We start from the raw sequence: 17499 nt of genomic DNA, 5'->3' as shown, positions 1-17499 counted from the left end.
TGGAAGTTTGATCTGTGGTAATCTTTGGCTGTGAGAACATGTGTATCAGAAAGAACAGAAAGAAAGCCAGCACTTCAGGTAAGTGTGAATTTAATTGCTGGCTTTCATTTCTTTCGTGTTCTTCAGGCATGCTTGATTGGTCTGCCTTGTGGATTAAGAATCAATCAACACCAAACTGAAGAGCCTATGGCTATTGGTTTGCTCTACAATGCATGTACAGTTTATACTTTATAATATTGCTAATTAATGCTTTTTCTTGGTTAAGCACTTAAGCTGTGAGCTCCTTGTTGCTCAAGGGAGTGCACTGGACACTCTGGGAATTAACAGAGTGATTGGTAATTTTTAGGACAAAAAATAAAGTAATTCAATACAAATATTGGATTTTTTTTTTTTAAAAAAAAAAAAAAAAAAAATTGAAAAATTCAACGTATGTGAAAACCGGTTATTCGGTTAATAACCGGGTTAAAATAACCGAATAACCAGCGGTTGGTAAAAACCGCAACCGGTAGGCCGATTGCGGTTGCAGTTGCAGTTATTGAAATATGAATAACCGGGGACCCCGGTTGCGGTTGCGGTTATGAGCTAATAACTGCTATCGTAACCGGTTGTACACTCCTATTGTGCGATGGCACTCGAGCTCATCTGGTAATGCGTTCGAGCTCAATGGTGCGCTCAAGCCCAGTTGAAAATGCGCTCAAGCTCAATGGTACGCTCGAGCCAAGCTGAAAGTGCGCTCGAGCTTAGATTCCTGTGCTGGATGCACTCGAGCTCAGTTGAAATTGCATTCAATCCCAATGAGGAACTCTAATCTTAAAACATAAACTACAGGAAAAAAAAGTGTGTTTAGTGGCGCTAACATGGACAACAGTTAGTTTTTGATATGTGAGAATGTTGACTAGTACTTTTTCATGTTTTTTAAATGAAAGTTGTTTCCAATTTCATTTACTATATACTGTATCTACTTATTGAGTATAAGACTCATCCTTTGTTTTTATGTTTTAAACAACCAGATGATATTGTGGATCTATAGGTCAAGGAAACTAGAGACAAAAGCCTTCACCTAGAAGAGGATTAAATAAGTACATGAAGCATATTAGTTGGTTTTGTTACATACGCTTTCTATGTTAAAACTAAGGGTTAAGTTTTAATGGGATGAGTTGTAATAACAGTATTACGATAGTTTAAGTTTTAATTGTTATGAGACGTTTGGTTTGCTTTCATTTTTCAGTTTATGGAATCTTATATACTTATGTTTCGAATTTGAGCGATGTGTAATATCGTCTTCCTACAAGAAGGGAAGGGGGGTGTTACAACTTTGATATTTGATATCTTCACCGAATAAAAGGTTATTGTTTTCTCGACATGCTCACCTGAAAATAGAAGCTTATACAAATGCAGAATGGGCTAGGTAAGTCACGAATCATATATCCACTTCAAGATATTGCACTTTTGGTGGGAGGATATCTAGTTACCTAGCGTAGTAAGAACAGTTAGTGGTTGCTAGATCTAGCGTAGAAGTTAAATTTCAAGCCATGGCTCACAAGGTATGTTTTCTTTTTTATTTTTATGACGAGGAACCCCTCCAAGGCAGAGCTACTTTGTGTACCCACCCCTTTCAAGTAAATCTCGAACCCGTGCAAAAAGCTCCTCTGCACACAAATCGGGTAATATTCCGACTTTGCTGGTGAGCTGGCCCAAAGAAATTGTTTGCACCCAAGGGGATTTGAATATTAGACTTGATGGAAATTCCACCAAGACCAAGCCCCTTACCACTCGAGTACAAGGATCTTATGACATTATATTGCGACAATAAGGCTGCGATTAATATTGCTCATTATTCCGTTCAACATGATCAAACTAAACACATTGAAATTTATAAACATTTTATCAAGGAAAAATTACATGCAGGATTAATTTGAATACCTTATGTGAAGAAGGGAGAATAACTTGTGGATATTTTTACAAAGAGAGTGTCCAATAGTGTTCTTCACTCAACCTTATGCAAGCTAAGCAGTAAGCACGTGAGACATCTTTGCCTCATCTTGAGGGGAAGTGTTGAAGAAGGAAACTTAGTGCCTGATTTGATTTTATTCTCTGTTTGTAAATCTGCATTAACTACATTTCCATATGAATTTGTACTACTTTTCTATTTAAAGACATGTATATGTCGTATGGTGAATGTATGAAGGAAATAAGACTATTTTCTTTTCTCTCTTCTTTCAGCTCTATCTTCTTCTTCTTCTTTCAACTCTCAAACCCTTGCACACACACGAGAGATCTTGGAGAACCATGTCATAACATAACCATAAAGCGAGATGTTTGACGTATTTACTCACACGAGAATACCTCAAGCTGTTTCAAATGAAAAATAAAGCATCCACAGTAAGTCAAATTGACACAATCACATCAAGAACTTGAGCCCTGCATTTGGTTGTAAATGAATTTTCCGATGAAACAAGAAACTGCCTAGTTTTATCATTACTAGAAAACAGGCTTCCAACACTGATCAAACCCTAGGTCCAACAAACTAAAAAAAATAACCCTAGATGCCTAAGGACATATGTAGTAGCCTCGGACCAAGAAATGCACATTGCATAGCAACAGAACATTGTATTTCATTAAAAATATTAAAAGCAAATATTAAAAGCAGCCAAATAATGGAGTATAAATTGTACTGCTTACTTGTCACATAGGACAGTACTGCAGTCAAGGCATGTAGCCAAAGCTAATAAGCTGCGGCATGCATTGCAATTTGCAGTTGACAAGTTTCTTCCAATCTGGTGGCATCTGCAGATACAAAAATGCCCAAAACAGATGCTGAGTTTACTCTATATCGCATATTTGCATGTTATATGATTTTAAACATAAAGGAAAGATTTTTTTTTTTTTTTTTTTGATAGATAAGCAAGCGCATTTTATAAAAAGTGTAAGGAGCCCCTAAAGTATACTAGGTATATACAAGGACACCAAAGAGAAGAAAAAAGAACAAAGAAGCATGAATTATAAAAAAGCCCAAGACCCACAAAACAGCCCAAACAAACAAAGAACCCAACAACCCAAAGAAACAAAATCCCATGACACTACTTCCTTGTGCCTTTGCCACGGCTGGACCCCTCATAATTCACTTAACACTTTAAGTTATTCAGTTCCCTCTGGCCTTTCAGCTTGGAAGCGAAATCCGCCTTCGAAGGAAGGAGGGGAGGGACCAAGACATGCCATCCAAAACCTGAGTGAAAGACCAAGCACCCAACAGATACATAGCAACAGCTGCATCATCCCCCTCCTTCTGAGCCTGGGAAAGACTTCATCACCCTCCCACGGGTAATCTTCACCCTCCTCAGCCCAAACAAAACCTTGCTCCTTATCTGAGTCAGTCCCAAAGTTCCAATCAATATGACTCGTAGATGCCGTAGCTTCTTGATGAATGACCTTTGATGTAGACGCCATAGAAACAGCAGTCGGGGCACTGTCTACTAACAGCGCCGAAACAGAGGCTAAAGGCTGAGAAGCTAGCGAGAGGCACCCATCGGAAGCATTTGACCTCACCGGGACAGACGGGGATTGAAAAAAGTCCATCGACACTGGAGAAGCATAGGACGAATTCTGGGCAGCATCCACCGTCAACTACAGAGCAGACCCACCACAAAGACCATCCTTACCCAAAGAAGCCGCAAGCGCCTGAGGAAGAGCCTCCGTCGAAGAAGAGGTGATCTCAGCAAACGATAGAGAACAGAGGCTTAAAGCTTTCAAAACATTTAAGCTTGCACAGGTATAGAAACAGAGGCTTAGACAGGGTCAGGGACAAAGAAGCCATCGACGTTGCCTGTGTATCAAGCAAGGTAGTCTCCGACCGAAGCCCATCCTGCCGAACCAGAGCAGACAAGAAAAGAGGTTGCGCAGAAAACACTGGAGTGACCGCCGGAGAGGCAAGCACGACTTCCGCCGGAGAAGACCCCTCAGTAGCCGATTCTACCTTATCAGCAAGAACCGGAGTAGCATTTGATGAACATCCCAAAAATGAGGCTTGCACATAGGGTTGCACAGAGGAAGCTTGGTCAAAAGGGGGAGAGGCTTACACAGAGGATTTCAACCTAGAAGAGAGAACAAGACCAGAGGAAGTCGAAACAGAACCAAACGCAACCACCAACAACGTTGAACCTAAAGTCACAGTACTTGTAGCCACAAAAGCATCTGAACCGAAAGCTTGCACAGAAGATTCCGGCCCAAAAGATGCCAGAACAGGACTAGGGGAACTCGGAATAGGACCATCAGCAAGCATGACTAACTCGAGAACAAGTTTAGAAGAGAACTCCAACGAAGAACCCATCCCCAATACAACCTCAGCGGCTGAAGAAGTTCCAGTTGACATCACGCTTAGACATCAACGGAGAAGAACCCAACACCTCCTGCGACATACGGGGATCAACACCCAGAACAGGCCCATATCCAGCATCAACGCTCACGAAATGAGGAGAGTCACTGGAACCAACCTGAGATGTCGGAGAGCACCCACCATGATGGGAAACTTCATACGTGGTCGCCAGAGAGTCAGGTGCCTCTGCCTATGGCGCTAAATCTGGGGAGCTCGGAACCCCGTGACCTACATCCACATCCAAGGAAGAGCAACCTAAACGAGAACCAGGTTTTGTCTTCTTGAGGGGGCACCAGATTGTGGGTTTGCTCTTGGGCTTGCACAAAGGCCTCCTCTTAAAACGCCCAAAGCCCAAGGACTTGAGAAACTTCCAAGGCCCAAATCCCTTAAAAGCTTCGAGAAGCTCCCTTAGGGCTTGTCCAAAAACAAAGACCTGACTTGTCCACGTCCCAAGAAGAGCCAGCTTCTCCTTCATGCATGCATGTGAAGACAGCCCCTGTTCTGCAAAAACAGCAGAACACGCAACATTACATGGGACAGAGCAAAGACGGTCCTTGCTCTGCGGACCAACAGATGAAAAACCCAACGGTCTAGCACTATCTGCAAGTTTTGTGCCCAGTGGATTCCCCTAACTTGACAACGTAAACATCGCTGTCGCAACTGGACACGGTTCCGCCCGCACCACCTCCACAAACGACGGCCTGTTACAATTCAAAACCTTCCCCATCCCTGGTCCAACTTCTCACCTACCTTCTTCGCCAGTGAAGAAGACCCAAAACCACACCCTATTGTAGCAACAAGTCCGTCCTTAGCCTTTCCCAATTCACCAACAAACTTGAGCCAACCCCAACCGCCACGCCCCTCATGAATAAGAAGGAACCCTCTCCGCCCGCCCACCCCATAGACCGCTACCTCTACAAACCGGCCATTTTTGTTCCCACATCTGCGAACGATTTACACCTTTGACCCCTCCCTGAAAGATTTAACAAAATCTAAATCTCCAAGAAAACCCATCAGCTCCTCCATCGTTGACACCAGCCACTCGGTGCACTGGTTGCTTAGGAGTACCTCACCGGAAAAATCTTTCCTCTTTTCTTCCACCTGCAACACCGACGCCTCATCAAGAACTGAGAAAACAAACGACTTTGCCTCCGCTAAAAATCTTCTTTCCATCTCTAGGCTCACCAACCGGAACCAACGAATCACCCAAGATCGACTTCCATCGTCAAGAATACTGAACAACGAAGAGCGAGAGAATGAGAGAAAGAGAGGAAAAGAAAGTAGAAGCCGAACTTTGTAAATTATTGAGGTTTTACAACAGCGTGCTACATGCTAGGGAGAGGTAACTGATAGTTTACAATTTAGCAATACTGATCAAATGAGCAAATGGGATCAGAAAATACAAGCCAATAAACTTCTTTAGATTATATGCCAAGAGGGATTATAAAAGAACAGTACAAATTTCTCGTAGCTCAACTCAACTAAGCCTTAGTCCCAACCAATTGGGGCCAATTACTTAGATCCTTTCAGGCCATGTAGCCCTATCTTAGGCCATGTTGAGGAGCTGGCTAGTAAAATTGAAGAGCTTAAGCAACAAGTTATTGATTCAAATGATGATTGATATGGAGGAGTCACTTGATCTTGCTCTGTTTGCTTTGCTACATATTTTCTAGTTAAGGCAATATATGTTTCTTTTTCTGTCACCAAAGAAATGTAGACTGGTTTAACTTTTGACATGTAAGTAAATATATTTAATTTTTCTACCCGCATATAGTTAGTTTTTTCTCCTTGTTCACTTCATTGGATTACTTTAATCATATCAAATTGAAGGTTGCCAAGGTTCAATATGCATGCCAAAGACCTCTCAGAAGGGGGAAGAAAGAAATCCCCATTTTCCTCTCCAACAACCATATGTTTCCTTATAACTTCTACCCATGTCACTTTATGCCACCCTTTTTTCTCCTCCCACATCAATACAATCACTAATCTAAAAAACTGGCTTTCAATACTCAAAGATTGGCATGGCCAGCAAACCAAATTTAGAGCAATTGGACAACATTACAACAAATAGTGGAGACAAGGGGGGCAGGTGGGGGCCATGTATCAAACCTCTTGTAAATAAAAAAGTTAATTTAATTTATTTTTATTTGTATATTATTTATGGTACTACTTGTGCCTAGAAAACAAGAAATTGGATGTTGGATGTAGTATCACCATTCTCCTTTCATGGAAGATATGGTTTGTGGGGACTGAACAATTTACAATTTTTTTCTCGTTTTTTTTTTTTTAATAAATAATGACAGATCATTGAAGAAGCGCAGAAGGACACAACCCCAGTATAAAAGAAGTATACACGAGAACCCCTAAATTGATGAAAACGAAGAACATAAAGTTAAAAACTCTACAAAAGTAAGGCAACTCAAGCAAAGATGAACCAATATCCATAAATATAAAGTGTTAAACACATTTCTTCACAACTCCAACACCAATGTTTCTACATCTTTAAAATGCCGAGCATTCCTCTCACGCTAAAGGCCCCACATTAAGCACAAAGGGACCTACCTCCAGATTGTCTTAGCTTGACCACACCCCAACGAATCACCCCAGCTAGTTAACAATTCCAGCACCCATCTCAGCATTACCCACTCCACCCCAAACAAAGTAAAAAAGTAGCCCCACAAAGCTCGTGTATTGTCGCAATGCAATAAGAGATGGTCAACGGATTCCCCACTCTTCTTGCACATACAACACTCCTCAACCACCACGACATTTTCCCTACACAAATTGTCATGCGTCAAAATTTTTCCTAAGGCTACTGTCCACACAAAAAAAAAAGGAGACCCTCAACGGAACATTAACACGTCAAATACTCTTCCAAGGAAAGGAAAAACCCTCTTGGATAGTTAACACCTTATAAAATGACTTCACTTCAAATAGCCCCCGCTTGGAAGGGATCCAAACTAACATATCCTCCGCTCCATGTCGAATCGGATGTGAATACAACCGTGCATACAGAGACAGTACCATCTCCACCTCCCAATGATGGACTAGGCGCGTAAAGACCACATTCTACTGTGCAACTCCATTTTGAATAGACAAGTTATCTACCACCCATGCATCTTTATATCGAGCAATACTGAACAACACTGGATAACTTAGCTTCAACGCACTATCCCCACACCATACATCATGCCAAAACCGGACATTAGATCCAACCCTATCAAGGGCCCGGGTTTGTGATCATGTGACTGGTTTGGCTAGGGGGGCAGCCGCAGGGTCTAATTCCCTGAGCTTACCTATGATGAACGGGGTAAACGATAAGAGGTATTCGAGGTACGTCTGCCTCCTAACAACTACTGGAGTTGTGTTGATAATTTTTCTGCATGCCTTTATTCATTCGAAACCCCATATAAATAGGGTGAATTACAAATACAGCAGTAATTGCTTGATTTCCAGTTTTTAGGGAAATAAAATCCCTTATTCTTAGGCTACAACTGGGGAAACACATCCCCTTATTCTTAGGATTTTCCTGCCTTCCATATTTGTCTCAGCCGCCACTGTGGTTAGCATCAGGGTATGATAGGGTTTTTTTACGCCTAACATAAGTGCGTAACACTCCTTCCCCCTTAAAATGACCCTTGTCCTCAAGGGGAAAAGTAGGAAAACGAAGCTTGAAGTCCGAGAGAGATTCCCACGTGGCATCAGCTGGTGAAAGGTCCTTCCAGTGCACGAGTATTTCCTTTTTTCCTCACTGGAGTCTTTGGTCAAGGATGGCTTGGGGAGTCAACTGACTATCATCGGAAAGGAGGGGAAGATCATCATGGATTGGAATGCCAACTCCTACCCATTTCTTGAGAATTGAAACATGAAAGACATCATGAATTTTGGCCTTGGGGGGTAGAGCCAATCGGTATGCCACTGGGCTGATTTTCTTGACAATTCGGTAGGGGCCGTAGAACTTGGGAGCTAGTTTCTGGTTGTCGCTTCTGGATAGATTGCTGCCGGTACCCTTGGAACTTCAAGTAAACCCATTCACCCTCAGAAAATGACTGTTCCACATGGCCTTTATCATACACTTGCTTCATTCGGTTTTGAGCATCGAATAAATGCTGCCGCACCTCTTGCAGAATTTCGTCTCTGGCCCTCAAGGTATCTTCAACTACAGCTGACTTTGTGGTTCCTGGGACGTAAGGCAACAGAGAGGGTGGAGGACGACCATACACAATTTGGAATGGAGTTCGCTTGGTGGTTGAGTGGTACCCAGTGTTGTAACAATATTCCACCCAAGGCAGCGACTTAGCCCATTGTTTGGGTGAGGAGCTGGTGAAGCACCGCAAGTACATCTCAATGGTGCGGTTTACCACTTCCATTTGGCCGTCTGTTTGGGGATGATAGGCGGAGCTGAAGTTGAACTTAGTCCCGTGGAGGTGGAAGAGCTCACGCCAAAAAATTCCAGTAAAGACGGGATCCTTATCGCACACAATCGAAGATGGAATTCCATGCAATTTGAAAATTACCTCAAAGAAGGTTTGTGCCACCTATGCCGCCGTGTAAGGGTGCTTGAGGGGTGTAAAGTGCCCATATTTTGAGAGGCGATCCACAACCACAAAGATGGTGGTTCGACCATAGGAAGGGGGCAACCCATCGATAAAATCCATGGATATGTCCGACCAAACGTGCTCGGAAATTGGCAGGGGCTGCAGCAGTCCAGCGGGTTTGGTATTGGCAGCCTTGTGGCGTTGGCAGGTATCGCAATTTTTTTATGAAATTGCGGAGTTGTTGCTTCATTTGAGACCAATAAAAAACCGACCTGATACATTGGAGGCCCTTGTGATACCCCTCGTGAGTGCTGTTGTGAAATTCTGCGATGATGGCTGCTGCAATGGGGGATGCGGACTTAAGGTAAATCCGATTTTTGAAGTAAATGAGTCATGCCCGTACCTACCACGGGCCCTTGATGTTTTGCTGCTGGATTTTCTCCGACAATTTTATAAGATCAGGTTCGCGCTGGACTTCTTGCTGGATTGGTTCGATCCAACTAGGGACCGGTGAGGACAAGGCCAAGAGAGCCTCTTCTTGCTGTCGAGAGAGAGCATTAGCCGCCCGGTTGTCATGGCCCTTCTTGTATTCTATGACGAAGTCGTACCCCATGATTTTGATCAGCCACCTCTGCTGCGCCTCTGTAGCTATTGTTTGGTCCCATAAGAAGTTCAAGCTACAGTGATCAGTTTGCACTACAAACCTGTGGCCCAAGAGATATGGACGCCATTTTTGGACAACGGTGACCAAGGCGAGCATTTCCTTTTCATAGGTGGAAAGGGCCAAGTTACGCCCATGGAGGGCTTGGCTGAAGTATGCAATGGGACGTTGGCCTTGCATCAAAACAGCCCCAATGCCGAAGCCGGATGTGTCACACTCGATTATGAACTGCTAGGAAAAATCTGGTAGGGCTAATACCGGAGCTTTGGTCATTGCTTCCTTAAGCAGCGAGAAAGACTCTTCAGCCTCTTCATTCCACCCGAACGCATCCTTTTTTAGGAGTTGCGTCAAGGGCCTAGCGATAATGCCGTAGTGCTGGATAAATTTTCGGTAGTAGCCAGTGAGGCCGAGGAAACCTCGAAGTTCCTTGAGGTTCTGAGGTTTCGACCATACCAACATGGCCTGGACTTTTTCCGAATCCACTGCAACCCATTCTTATCAATAATATGGCCCAAATACTTTACCCTTTGTTGCCCGAAGCTGCACTTATCCTTCTGAACATGCAAGCAGTTAACCTTCAGGATCTCCAAAACCTCATTGAGGTGATGTAAGTGTTCATCCCAAGATCGACTATAAATTAGTATGTCATCAAAAAAAACAAGAACGAACTTACGTAAAATTCTGCCGAAGATGTCCTTCATCAAGGATTGGAAAGTCGATTAGGCATTCGTGAGACCAAATGGCATGACCAAAAATTTGAGATGACCATGATGCGTATGGAAGGCTGTTTTTTCTATATCTTGCTCCCTCATCCGGATTTGGTGGTATCCAGAACGAAGGTCAAGCTTAGAAAAATACTGAGCTCCCTGTAATTCATCCAGCAGCTCGTCGATCACAGGAATGGGGAACTTGTCCTTGATAGTAATCTTGTTGAGGGCTCGATAATCCACACATAATCGCCACGAGCCGTCTTGTTTCTTGACCAACAAGACCGGAGAGGAATAAGGGCTGATGCTTGTTCTAATCACTCCTGTGTTCAACAACCCCACAATGATCTTTTCTATCTCGTTCTTTTGATAATGGGGGTACCTATATGGTCACACATTCACCGGAGGAGAGCCCTGGATCAAGGGGAGTTTATGATCATGACTGCGCCTTGGTGGAAGCCCATGTGGTTCTTCAAATAAGTCCCGGAATGCCTCCAAGAGCTGTTGCAATTCTGGATCACCTATGTTCGGGCACTGTTGCTCTACTCCCAATTCAACAGCCAGTAGTTGAAGTAGGATGCCTTCAGAATAGCGACGCAGCTCCTTTTGCATTTTCTGCCCTTCCAACACTCGGTTACTAGGGGAGTTTATCCCGGTCAGCGTCACCTTCCGCCCCTGCCATGTGAAGCTCATGTGCAGGGATGCAAAATCCCAAAGGATGGGGCCGAGGGTCTTGAGCCATTGTGCCCCAAGAACCGAGTCATACCCCTGGAGGTCAATAAGAAAAAATTCTAATATGAATAAGGTTCCTTCTAGTAGAATAGGTATCGCCGAGCATGTGCCTCTACTGGAAAGTCTTTCTCCGTTTACAACCACCACTTCAAATGCCGTGTTTTTGTCCTGTACCAGGCCCAACCTTTCCACCAATTGGGTATTGAGAAAATTGTGCGTGCTCACAGAATCAACCAAGAAAATCACCCGTGCCCACTGGATGGTTCCCGAAATGCGCATCGTTTGGGGGGTTGGCACCCCGGAGATGGCGTGAAGGGAAATTTCGGGGATCTCGAACTCCTCTTCTTCCACTTCTCCTTCTCCTGCCGAGCTGGAATGCTCTACTTCCTCTTCATAAATCCCTTCAATCAGAAAGAGCTTTTTGCACCTATGCCCCGGCGAGAACTTATCATCGCAGTTGAAGCAAAGGCCCTTATCCCTTCGATCCTTTAATTCTGTTTGGTTTAGCCTCCGAACCACCGGAGCTCGACTTCTCACCAGATTTGCGGAAGGTAATGGGGGTGCGTTCAAGGAACTCATGGTCCTCCGAGGCTCAAAAAAATTCGGGCTTCGCCGTTGTGATAGTAGCCGCACCTCATACAACCGGGCGAGCCCTACTGCCGAGGTGAGCATAGTGGGTCGGGAGGCCTGAACTTCCGACATGATGCTCTCCTTGGGACCACTGATGAACCCACCAACTTGTTGTGCTACTGAGAGCCTTCCCGCCCTACTCAGCAACCGTTCGTACTGGCCCTGGTATTCTCGCTCCGTCCCAGTTTGCCGCAACTTCATTAGGTCCCCAAAAAAATCATCAAACTGCGTTGGCCCATACCTGACATGAAGACCCTCCTTCAATTGTTCCCATGATGCCCCTTCCTCCGTTTCTTTAAAGAGCTGGTACCACAATTGGGCCTCGCCCTCCAGGTGATAAGCTGCCAGCATCACTTTGTCCTCTTCCGCAGTATTCTGGAATTCAAAGAATTGCTCCGCTCGACACACCCAACTGGTTGAGTCTTCGGTGCCATCATATTTGGGAAAATTTAACTTGGCCACCTTCGAAAAGGAGTCGCCAGACTCTGTTCGGGTGGCTGTCTTGCCTGATCGTACACCGGATGAACTTGCGGATTTGTTGGCCTCCTCCGCTTGAGTTTTTTGTTGCTGATCAACAATGACAGCCAGCATCTCCTCCATCTGCTTCTTGATTCATTCTTCCATCAATCCCATCTTCTTCTCCAAGTTTTCGATCCGTTGCTCCGTCATGTTGAGACCTGGCTCTGATACCAAGCTGTTAAGGGCCCAGATTTGTGATCATGTGACTGGTTTGGCTAGGGGGGCAGCCGCAGGGTCTAATTCCCTGAGCTTACCTATGATGAACGGGGTAAATGATAAGAGGTATTCGAGGTACCTCTACCTCCTAACAACTACTGGAGTTGTGTTGATAATTTTTCTGCATGCCTTTATTCATTCGAAACCCCATATAAATAGGGTGAATTACAAATACAGCAGTAATTGCTTGATTTCCATTTTTTTGGGAAAGTATAATTCCCTTTATTTGCTTCGTACAAATTAGCTAGATTGGGAAGTAAAATCTCTTATTCTTAGGCTACAACTGGGGAAACACACCCCCTTATTCTTAGGACTTTCCTACCAAAAGTCGTGCTCCTCAAGCACAGACTTTTCTCCCCCAACCTTCCATATTTGTCTCAGCCGCCACTGTGGTTAGCATCAGGGTTTGCTAGGGTTTTTTTACGCCTAACATAAGTGCGTAACAAACCCCACCTCAAACCACACAAAATTGGAAAAATTATCTCCTCCCTTTCTAATATGTTTCCATAGACTCACACCATAAGTCCCAGCAACCTCTGTTGAACACCACCCACCCCTCATACTCACATACTTAACTTCGATCACCGATCTCCATAAGGCCTCCAGCTCCAAAGCATACCTCCACAACCATTTTTCCAACAGAGCTAATTTACAAAAATATAAGCCCCAGAAAAAACAAAAGAGGCAAAAAAAATTATGCAAAGAGTTGAGTGAGAATTGGATAAACTTTTTTCTGTTTTCTCTGTTTTGCTAGTTCTTTGGTTTGTTGTACATAACAAAATTATAGGACACTTATTTCTTGGCTCTATGCTTGTTTCTTTATTTGTCAACTTTCTATGTATTAGTCTGTCCCCTCCCTCCTCCCTCCCCTCCTAAGGTACAAAACCTGGCTCCAGCACTAATTCCAACTAACACCAGGATAGGATTTCTATTCTTATCCAATCAAATTGCATGTCAAATTCAGGTTCAACAACGTAGATAACTGAAAAATTGAATGAATAGATATATCTTACACCTTAAACTAGTTACATACTCATTTTATATCTCTCCCTCCATCCCACATAATTATTTTCTTTTGGATAGTAGACAACAAAATAAAGACATTCCCAGCAAGGTACACAGGAAAATTATTCACTCAGAACTATTATCTAAAACTCATCTGAACCCCAGTTCCACAAAATGAGCAATAAGCTACACTGTGAAGAGCCAGAACACTTTTTTCCTTTTTCTTATTGAGATTAATTCATCAGCAAATATATATGAATCAATATAAAAAAAACCCATGAATATCAAAATGAAACATAAATTGCCCCCATCAATTTTTATTTATACCTACCATGAAAAACAGAAATACTTTATATATGATAGCAACGACATGTAAACTAAAGATGTTGACTGCAACTAAATGACCAAACGATGAAAAACAACAGTTATATTTAAATACAAGAGGAGGAAACCGTATTTCCAGACCTTCTGTACAGTCCAAGAAGACCTCTGGATATTGAACTTGACTTGTTCTGCCCTGCTGCCACCTAGACAAAACATAGACTTTCAAAAGTCAAAAATAATGTGTTTCTAACAAGATAGGTAAATCATGGCACCAAAAAGATGTAGGCTTTTAATAAAAGAGATGTTTCATTGTTGGAAGACCCAAGGGATGGGGACATCCCAAAAAGGCCATCTAGAAAGTTATTCCTACTTTCTTAAAGTGGAGCAAATGGAGAGAGATGAATTGGAGTCTCTTTGAGGACTGTGAGTCCAATGTGCTATGTTTAAAATCCACTTTTTATAGATCTCTCTTAGATTAAGCTGTAGTTTATGTTCCTAATTTCTCATCTTCGAATCTTTTAGATCTTGTTAGTTTTTAGATTGTAGACGCCTTAGGGTGATTGTCTCTCTTGTATACTTTTCGTGTACCCTTTTTCTTTCAATAAAATTATTATTCATAAAAAAGAACGATAATGAACTTGGTTAGACATTGTTACCAAACAATCTTCAGCAAGGTGTCCTGGCCTCTGACATTTCCAACTACAATGGAAAATCCACAATCAGGAGTAAAACAGGCAAACTGAATAAGCTGGAACTATATATCTCTGCAGTTACACAAGCATGTATCTATGACTCCTCCCTTATCAGTATCCTATTTAGAGCAACAACATTCTACTCTAGTGATATAGTTAAATAGCAGAAAAGAAGTTACTGATCCTTACAAAATGTAGTTTCTCCTAGAACGGATTCAATTGTAATGCCTGTACTTGGCTTGAGATATATATATATACATTGCTTGGAAAATGAATGTACCATTCAAAAGTACAAAGACTAGATCTCTTTTTGGACCAGCAATGGCGGTTATAATCCCAGGTGTCCTCCCCGAACTCAGGCAATGGTAAGGCACCTTTAAGTCCAGATGAGGAGACATCTGGAATTTGGTAACTTGAGGGCCCCTGGAAATTTACAAAATGAATGATTAACAATGCAGGAAGCAGAATACTCTTAAGAAATCACAACAAACTCCTAAACAGAGAAATACCTTATCCAGTTCAAGAATTTGCAACAGCTCTGCTTTACAGTCCATGCTGCAGATATCATCATTGGTCTATCAGAAGAGAAACACATTGTTTACAAGGTGACTCCAAGGGGGGGAACATAGAGGAGCTGAGCATTGGTTTGGAAAAAGAGAATTTGTCATTCACATGTCACCTCATTGCATATATATTCTCCATATCTGCCACATACTATACAAACAGGCTCTCCTGGATCAGGAAAACGTTGCTCACTTCTGCTCTTAACTTGATCATATTCCTTTATGGGACCTAAGAGAAGCATACAAAGTAGTAAGCAAAGAACACAACAACTTCCTGACAGATTAGCCCAGTTACAATTATCAAGATAGATGAATATTTCTTTATAAATCAGAGCCTTTCAATGAACAGATACGTTTCATTCGATCTTATAAACCAAGTCAGATTATACCACTACAATAATGGGAATTACTTGTAACTGAATTTTTATATGCAGCTATAAAGTGGCATCTAATAAAAGATATTTAGAAACAAACCTGAATTTGGAGGATCTTGCTTTTCTCCACATTCTGAAGTACTTTCATCGCCTGGGTTTCATTAGCAATATTACAGTTCAGCATGAGTCTAAACCCATTGTAAATATCAATTTTGAGATACATCAAAGTTTTCATGCAAATCATGAGTCATTATACAAATAATCATGAAATATCCATTAAGGCATGGATGGCAGGAAAAAATTCTTACAAGTTTAATTAAAATAAGCAGTCACATATAAATTTTCACACAATAAGTTAGATTGTTATCTTCCAATGATCCTATGATGTCTTGCATTATCTTCCTCAACAAGATTTCCAACAATTAGTAATAACAAAAGTTTTCCACCTGCATACATTAAATCTTGTCCCAGAAATAGAAAATGATTCTATCCTTCGACAGCAGCAACATTACTTCGAATCCCCTCACCAAATCAATAAAAACAGGAAACAAAATCTATATCCAGCATTTAAGCACCAAATTCATTTCCTTATATTGAAAGTCCAACACAATTGCAAGTGAATCCCAGATGCTAATCATTTCCCACCTGGCTGAATATAAAAAAGATAAAACAAATAACATTAAGCGATGAAAAAGCTTACTTTCATATGCAACTAAATTTGCACCCGAACTAGAAGTTCCCTGTCAAGAAAGAGTAACCAAAATTCAGAACAATAATAAATATAATTAAGATAAATAAACATAAAAATAATTACCAAAACATTGGCGGTTAATTCCTCGTAAGTCTGAGCCGAACTAAGTTCTTTCCTGCTTATGCAAAAAATAAGTTAAATTAAATTTCTAAACGAAAACAAACCATCAACAAAACACTTTAAGATAAGCAATATAGTAACAAACTGGACTCTTGCATTAATTGAAGCTCAAAGTATCAAATATAAACGGATCGAAAAGGTTTGAATTATGGTTGAATTTGCCTTCTTTTTGCGACGTAATCCTGGTGAGACATAGGCCCTTCTTCGATCACATGGTTTCGATTGCGCTGTTGTTTCAGGTCACGGCGTCGTTTCTGGCACGCCCTTTTCTCCTCTTCCGGAGGTTGTTCTTCCGCTAGAGGAGCATTGCCGGTGGCGATGTTGTAAGCTGAAAATTGAAGAAATAGAATGAATGAACAAACTAAGCCTAGAATATGATTAATGTCAAAAAAGCCAATTGGAAGTCTTTAAAAACTTGCTTTCCAATGGTTAATTATCAGTTTTTTTTTTTTCTCGGGAACCAAACATAAAGCTTAGGTGGGGAATTGAAGCGATACCTCGAAGGTTTTGAAGGACGGAGGAGAGACCGAAGTCTTTCTTGTAGGATATGGAAGGGTTCTTGTAGAAATTGGTCCTGCTCCCCATTCTCTCTTCTGCTCTCTCGCCCTTTAGCTGCGTCAGAAGTCAAATGGATTGTAAACCGTTTCTTGAATTTATATCTCTTCCTTTTTAAACTTTCAAATGATAAAGCATGACTAGATCCTTTTATTTTTCTTTTCTTTCTTTTTCAAAAAAAAAAAAAAAATATAGGTGTTTAGCAAGGTTATTCTTATGGAAAATAACTAATTTTTTCCACACAATTTACACACACAAACAAGCTCTTCATTTTAAATGGAGAGGATCTTTGGCCCACCTCAAGGGGATATTTCACGAGTAGGATTCGATGTTTATTTTACAGCCCACGTTTAGTGTAGGATATCACGAATTAAAGCTCTTTTTGGTCACTCCATTTGGATTTGTAATTTTAAAACGTAAAATTCTAAAATATCAATTTTAAAATGTTCGAATTGAAAATACAATTTGTTAAAACGCAGTTTAAGGTGGTAAAATCACAGTTTGGACTTTAAAATCACAATTTACCTTTTAAAATTATGCGTTTTTAAAAACACGCCCTTTTATGTGCAATTTGAAAATACAATTTTTTATTTACGTTTTCAAATCGTAATTTTTTTAAAAACACACTCTCAACAATATATTTCTTCCGATTTATTTTAAAATCACATTTTTGATCTGTAAAATCGCAATGTCAAACACACATATAGTCTCCTTAAAATTTCCGCACCTCGAATTCCAGG

General features: G+C 41.6%; 1 protein-coding gene across 6 annotated transcripts in view; it reads right to left on the bottom strand.

The window, feature by feature from the left end:
• The window catches only part of LOC133854312 (uncharacterized), a 42279-nt gene extending 25410 nt beyond the window's left edge, over positions 1-16869 (bottom strand). For 5 of the 6 annotated variants that reach the window (XR_009896803.1, XR_009896802.1, XR_009896804.1 and 2 more), the window contains exons 1-11: positions 16702-16858; positions 16367-16532; positions 16148-16199; positions 16034-16073; positions 15434-15484; positions 15076-15188; positions 14906-14971; positions 14677-14819; positions 14361-14403; positions 13846-13907; positions 2683-2787 (exon numbers count right to left, since the gene is read on the bottom strand). Coding sequence is in view for 2 of the 6 variants with exons in the window: in XM_062290447.1 (XP_062146431.1) it covers positions 2683-2787; positions 13846-13907; positions 14361-14403; positions 14677-14819; positions 14906-14971; positions 15076-15188; positions 15434-15484; positions 16034-16073; positions 16148-16199; positions 16367-16532; positions 16702-16789 (929 nt within the window). In the remaining 4 variants the exon portion in view is untranslated. Of the gene's footprint in view, positions 1-2682; positions 2788-5305; positions 5607-13845; positions 13908-14360; positions 14404-14676; positions 14820-14905; positions 14972-15075; positions 15189-15433; positions 15485-16033; positions 16074-16147; positions 16200-16366; positions 16533-16701 lie in introns of those variants that run through there. The other variant, XM_062290448.1, reaches the window with a different exon arrangement.
• Between the last annotated feature and the right edge of the window lie 630 nt (positions 16870-17499).

This window comes from Alnus glutinosa, chromosome 13 (genome assembly GCF_958979055.1).
Source record: "Alnus glutinosa chromosome 13, dhAlnGlut1.1, whole genome shotgun sequence".
NCBI lineage: Eukaryota > Viridiplantae > Streptophyta > Magnoliopsida > Fagales > Betulaceae > Alnus > Alnus glutinosa.
This window is presented reverse-complemented; position numbering and strand designations above follow the sequence as displayed.